Source organism: Notolepis coatsorum (assembly GCF_963971535.1).
Source record: "Notolepis coatsorum genome assembly, chromosome: 6".
Lineage (NCBI taxonomy): Eukaryota > Metazoa > Chordata > Actinopteri > Aulopiformes > Paralepididae > Notolepis > Notolepis coatsorum.
In genome coordinates, this window is record NC_140170.1 from 10,328,684 (window position 1) to 10,335,634 (window position 6,951).

The 6,951-nt window shown below is 42.9% G+C and overlaps 1 protein-coding gene across 1 annotated transcript; it reads right to left on the reverse strand.

Moving 5' to 3' along the window:
• Positions 1-1,643: 1,643 nt before the first annotated feature.
• btg2 (B-cell translocation gene 2) lies at positions 1,644-5,674 on the reverse strand. Its single transcript, XM_084316765.1, has 2 exons — positions 5,239-5,674; positions 1,644-3,374 (listed from the first exon to the last, which is right to left on the reverse strand). Exons 1-2 carry the CDS (start codon positions 5,390-5,392, stop codon positions 2,995-2,997), a joined length of 534 nt encoding a protein of 177 aa, XP_084172891.1. The 5' UTR covers positions 5,393-5,674; the 3' UTR covers positions 1,644-2,994.
• Between the last annotated feature and the right edge of the window lie 1,277 nt (positions 5,675-6,951).

Sequence of the window (6,951 nt, forward strand, 5' to 3'; positions counted from 1 at the left end):
CGTTGCTGGAATCGGTTTAAAGATCTTCAGGGCTGGTCTCACTGGATGCATTTAAAGTATTTAATGACTTAGTCTGGTAGCTGGTCTCATTTAAAATTCTTAATGACTTAACCCTTTCACTGCCACACGACAGAAGGTTAACCCTTTACTATCACACAACCGACGGCGATGCTCCATCATTAGCTACGCCGCGGAGCTAATGATGGAACATCGCAGTCGGTTGTGTGATAGTAAAGGGCTAACCTTCTGTATTGTCACAGTGAAAGGGTTAACCGGCTGTCGTGTGGCAGTGAAAGGGTTAATGACTTGGAGGCACAAATGGCTGATAAAAATATTTTTTTACTGAAACTATGAACTCTGTTTATGAATATGACAATATTGATGCCTCTGCAGATTAATGCAGACGGTTTGTTATCATTTAGTCTTTTCCCCCATTAGTCTGCAGTCTTTATAGATGATCATTTTATGTTTACGTAACATGTAAACAGATTCTTTGATTATATCAATCATGTTGATGTCAATTCAACTGGAAAATGACGGCGACCTCAATTGTCCTTTCGAGAATTAATAAAGGTTTGAATTGAATATTGTGATTCTGTAATTGATTTTATTGTAAATTGTACATTTCTATGCCTGCAACCCCATTTCATTAGTCTTGGCCAGGACACTCTTGTGAAATAGATTTTTATATCAACACGGAGAGTTAAAAAAAATATTAAGTTAAAATAATATGGCAACACAACAAGCGAGGGCAAAACAAACACGCTGCTTGCGTTGCAGAGCGAGACGGGCTGGTTCTGTTCATCCAGGCCAGCCCCTTCTAAAGAGCAGTCGCTCAGAAGACTTTGCACACAGGTTAAAGGCATTGACATAGGGTTCAGGAACCTAATGTCTTTAGGTTCACGCTGCTTTGAGTGGCAGTGCTTAACTACCCGCCCCACCTCCCCATGGCTACAAGGACTGAAAAGGTGCCCCAAGGTAGACAACAGCCTCTGCTCATGTAATAGATAAGGACAATAAAGACTTGACTGAAAACACCACCAATAGTCCCACCCATGGCCTCCACCTATCCTGCGCTCGAAGGGATAGGGACAGACACGTCTAGACATGTGCACCACCAATGATAAGCCAAACTAGCTCTGAAGTAGGAGAAGACAGTTGGAAAGAGAAAAAAAGAAAATGATATTAATGAGTGACCAATAGGGTTGGACAGACCACAAACTTGTGTTTTGCAAAGCCGTTTTGAGCGTCCAAAGTTCACGTTCTGAATGCCCAGTCATGTGATATGAAACGGCAGTGAAGTACCAAACTGTACATTCCAGTGAACAGGACGCCATCAAAAAGGCACTCATGTGTTCCCTGGAGCCAGAAGCTAGCCAGGGTTTACAGCATGTGTAGTTACTACTGGTGGGAATAGAGCCCGTGGCATTTTGGAATTGGGTGTACAAAGGATACGATAAGCAAAGCAGACTAAACCTATGGTTTTTTGGCACATACGAGACTCCGGTCTGGTTTTTTACTGAACGGCACAAATTACATGGAATCTTATCTAGGCCACTTGCCTATGTAGTAAAATCAGCCTCTATACTTGATACGAAAACAGGTCATAAAAAAACAAAAATTCATCAACAGAAACAAGCTCGTCTCAATTTCATCAAGGTTTATTGTAATAAAAAAAAAAGTGACAAAAAAAACTGTACAAGAATCTATATATGCAGAAAATCCATTAAAAAAAATGTACATTAAATGCATACTGTGCTTCAAATAGCTTACAAACTCTACATCTTTCTTCCAATCCCCGTCTAGTAGAACAGTAAACGACAGCCGAGAGCTGTTCAACAGCCCCGCAGAGGAGAGGATGCTACAGAGGACTGGGGGGGCGTCAAGATACAGACACTGGCAAACGACACTGCGTCGACGTGACCAGTCAACCTCCTCACAGCTTAGTCACATACACAAACAAGGGGGGGGGGGGGGGGGTGGACAGCAAAGCTAAGTAACAACCCTTGCAATGTGAAAGGTGGCCATTAAAAACATTCACAGGAGTGATTTCATCTTTTTCCCCCCTTTTCTTTTTTAAAAACAGTAAAGCTATTTTTTCCCAAAATACACGTCTTGTCCATCCGACTGAGATTTAACGCACAAGATGTAGAAACGGGAATTCCCACTTCTGATGCGTCGAGAGAGAGATGAGGCAAAACGCCTGGCTTCTGAATTATCAGACTATTGCACAAACGGGATCTAAAACAGAAAGGATGAGAAGAGTTTTGGCAGGAGATGGTGGGTAGCTAGCTACGCGTCGCTGCTTTAAGGCAGTACAACTTTACAAAAAAGGAGGCAGCTTTTCCGTGGGAAGTCAGACATTTAAGTCAAATGGTCTTTTGGATTAACGGCACAGGTTCGGCTGAGTGGTCCCCATAGCAAACCAGCAGTGCATTGGATTTACACAGAATAATCAGGAAATACTGTACATCAAAAGTTCATTGTGGAAATGTTGTACCTGAACAAACTCCAGTTCCGATTGCTTTTCAAAAAAGGTTTACATTCGTTTTCAAAAAGAGTGTCGTTATGAGGAATTATGACTATTGCACCGTGAGAAACTGACCTTAGCATCCCAGAGTTTGTTTGTCTATACATGTACAGCCGAGGCTTGTGGTTTAGTGTGCAAAGACCACAGGACATACACACCAAGTGTCCCTGCAGTGCAAAGTAAGCCTTTTTTGGCTGGTAGTCAAAACAATATGTCAGAAATGCTGCGCGCCCCAACAGAAAACAACGGTCAAGGACAATACCCAGTGCTTTTTTTAGAATGGTTCAATTCAAACAAGTAACAGGGAGATCATTTCATAACAAAAGATGGGGGAGGGGGGGAAGAAAGAACTGCTAAAAAGGATGAAAATAAAAACAGGAGCGTCACTGTGGGTGGTCGACGGGCTTCAGAGAGGCGGGGGGGCGGTGGCCAGCTGCTGGTAGTAGTCGCCCTGGGTTCCCGGTCTAGCTCGACACGGTCATCAGGTAGTTCTTCGGTGGGCTTGTGCGGCCGCTCATCAGAAAGCGGTTCTTACAGTTCATGGGGTTGTCGTTGGGCGAGTAGGCCCGGTTGACTGGCGACACAGCGGGACTGGGCGCAGCGGGGACCTCGGTCTCGTACAGCACGCAGATGGAGCCGTCCTCGCCGATGCGATAGGACACCTCGTAGGGGTCCACCCACATAGTCAGCTCGCGGGGCAAGAGCCCGAACAGCTGCTCACTGGTTAGTCCGATTCGGAAGGCCGCCCGGCCGATTATAGGGTCCATTTCGTGGTTGATGCGGATGCAGCGGTAGCCGGAGCCCTTCTGTGGCCGGTCTGGGAACCAGTGGTGCTGGTAATGTTCTGGAAACAAAACAATACATGGTTAACGTGCCGTACTAATGCCATGGAGCCATAGTGGAGGGGGGGGGGGGGGGGTCTTTAGGGGGAGGTTGACTCAGTGGTATAAAACATGACGTGAAAGCTGGGATTCGTTTTGAGATGCAACCTGGCAGTTGTGAGAGTATGATGGCCTTTCCTGCGCTCAATATTTTATGTATATAATAATAAAGAGAATTAGTTTGTGGTGATTAAGAGGCTGCGATTAGGCCACTTTTTTTATAAAGTGAAGTAGAATGACTGCAAATACAAATAGCATGAGATTAGCATCAAGCGGGCAGAGACTGGTGGTCCCCATAGAACCCATTTTTTAAAATATAGGTCAGGGGACACCTTAAAAACATTCCCCTTGCCTAAATGTAGCCTAGCACAGTTGGTTACCAGTGGATTCCCACGGTCGTCCATTTTAATATAATACCAGTATCTTCATTTTATGTACATCTAAACTAGTATCTTCACTAATACACATCTAGATGGCGAAATAATACCTAGAATGGAGTTTTAAAAACAGGCTTAGTGACTTGTTGGCAGTGGCACCGTGTCAGAGACGTTATACATTTTGTTTTCTCAACAAAGCAAACCGCTTCTTTGAAAAGCTGATTACTTAAACTCGGTACATATGTGCCAACAACAACTGGATAACTATGGGGGCTAGGCGCGAGACGCTAAAGGGAGAAATACAATTTTAAAAATAAAGGTCCCATCCTACCCAGAGTGTTATCTATCCACCCAGATTTGGTACGATTAGACTATTTCTCTAGGGTCGAGGTACAGAAGGTTTTTTACTCTGCATTGTATAATATTGAACATACTTGACTTCTATTTTATACTATCTATTTTTTATCTAGCACAATCACTGGAGCAAAACAGAAAGCATTTTATATAAAAGTATTCTGTACGACAACTAATAAAGAAACTTGAAAGCGCCATACATCAAGGGGGTGTACTACTGTACTAAATAATCCCTACGTGAAACTGGATTATCTTGAACAACTGTATTTGTGTGTTTGAGCCACAGGCCCATTCAGCTCCATTGTGTTGGAAGCAGATATCATAACCAACGTGGAACTAAGATAATCATACCATAAAACGACTTTAGGATGGGTTAGATATCACTATCAGGTCTTTATCAAATCTTATATTATTTTGGGAGTGTACTCACCACCAAGAGAACAAGCTCCGTGGCTGAAGTTATATTAGTAACTAGCTACCTTGTGAATGTGACACAATAAAAACATCCTACCAGTTAATGTTAACGACTTGAAACCTAAGCAATGGTTTCAACAACACAGTGATGCTAGTATTAGTAAGTTATTTACTATAATAAACACTGGTGGAGAAGCTGTATATTTATATATAAATATATAAAGACAGGATGTGTCCGAACAAAGGCCAGCAGTTAGCTCAGCCGTTAGCGTCACTTACAAAAAATCATATTTCATCATTTAAACCTTTATTTCAACTCGTGAGACGCCGGGGTTACAGTCATTTACAGCGACGACTAGCTTGGAAACACACTTCGCCAGCTATTTCATACATAAAGGCACAATAAACAACAAAAAAACAAGTTTCAACCGTTACAAGGCCCAACAATTAGCTTAAGCTTGTTAGCATCAACCTAGCAAGTGTCGCGAGACTAGTGTGCATTAAGCTTGTTAGCGTCACCTAGCAAGTGTCGCGAGAGTGTACGTTAAGCTGTTAGCATCACCTAGCAAGTGTCGCGAGTGTGTGGGGGGAAAAGGGTGTTATTTTTAACAGTTAACAGAGCTGTTTTTTTTTTTATTAAATTGTTTAGTTAGTAAAATAACAATAATAATATAGTAGTTACCCGATAGCGACTGTGTGAGGCAGTCTCTGAAGAGCTGCAGCTGGTGTTCACTCAGGCAGCCTCGGGTCCTCAGGAGCCGCGACACGAAGGTGGCCGCCGCCGTGACTTCAGGGACCATCTCCGTCCGGGACCCGTGTCCTCCTCCTAGGTTCATGTCGTCCAGAAGATAACACAACTAACTGTCTGTTCCTCCACGCTGCTGGAACACACGACGGGTCACAGGCTCGTCGGGATGAAGGAGTGTAGAGACAGACGACAGGCTGGACTGGAGGAGAAGGAATTTATAATAAGTTACAAGACAGTTAACGCTTCCTCTTCTTTGTTACAAGTCGGCTCCCAAAGTGAGCCAACAAGGATGGAATTGTAATATTCCCAAAAATAAAAATCCGTGTGAGTGTTTTTATCGCTCCTTTGTGCTGCTCACTGAGCCCCGTCCGCCGCGTTGAACGACCACTGCTTTGTGCCGTGTTTTTATAGGGAGAGAGAGAATGAGGTGATGATGTCACTGGAGTGAACGGTCGGTACAACCAATCATATTCACGGGACCACAGTGCACAGTCCCCGCCTTCTGTGATGTCACTCGAGGGCTTCCTTGATTGAACGGTCGGTACAACCAATCATATTAACTAATTCTGTCGGGTTTGTTTTATTTTGTCATGTATTTTATTTTTGTTGTTTTTTGTTTTACCATAGTTTTGTCTCTTCTTCCCATGTAAAGCGTCTTTGAGCACTAAAAAGCGCTATATAAAATAGATGTATTATTATTATTATTAACCGGGACCACAGTTCACAGTCCCCGCCTTCTTGAGAATAATTGGTGATGTCACTCGAGGGCTTCCTTTGATTGAACGGCCGGTACAACCAATCATATTAACGGGACACACAGTTCACAGTCTCCGCCCCCCTGAAGTTGTGATTGGCTCGCTCTCTTGCAAAACATTCCAGAGCGCGCGTCGTGTGAAATGCAAATCGGTTCCGTTAACTTCCAAATATAGAGATTGACGTCAAAGCGCTTCACTCTAATGTTTTCGTGACGACAGTCTTAACAAAAACTAACACCCAGTTACTGTAAAGGCCCGGAGGAGGTCTGGTGTTGTGTGTCGGCCTACACTCCCAACCAGTTGTTACGAGTTTGCAGTGCACTGTTGGAAAATATAGAGGTTGCTTTCGACAGCTCTGTTGGAGTCACACACAACAACTAACAAAACGAAGCACATTTGCAAATATATATATATATATAAAAATAATAATCTAAATACATCTAAATAAAGTAGATTCGAGAGAAAGTGTCGTCGAGTAATGAATGTCGATTTATTTTTTCATGCAGGCTCGAGGGATTCAAGTCTGCTGGCGCTACCACAGCGACATCTGGCGACAAGATCAAAAACAGCATAGGGGTAAAAAAAAAAAAAAAACATGAATGAATTAATGAAAACTTTATTTAACAGATTGCAGAATGGGTGCAATACAGTACGGCTCAATACAATAATATGAGGGCCGACGTTCCACTCTACTGGTTAAAGTTGCTTGATAAAGAAAAATATGGTCCACAGCCGCTCTGGTGTAAAACAAAGATATCCAAATGGTTTATTTCTCTTCCACAGCGAAGTATTTCTTTACAGAAGTGATCCTAAAGCTATTTTCCTAAATATTCACGTCACAATTCCGTGCAGGGAAATTGTGAAAGTGTAAATTGTGAAAGTGTGGGTGATG

Coding starts and splice junctions, on each gene's coding strand:
- btg2 (XM_084316765.1), bottom strand. CDS start 5,392: ATGAACCTAGGAGGAGGACACGGGTCCCGGACGGAGATGGTCCCTGAA. Junction 3,375..5,238: donor CCTCACACAGTCGCTATCGG/GTAACTACTATA, acceptor TTTTGTTTCCAG/AACATTACCAGCACCACTGG.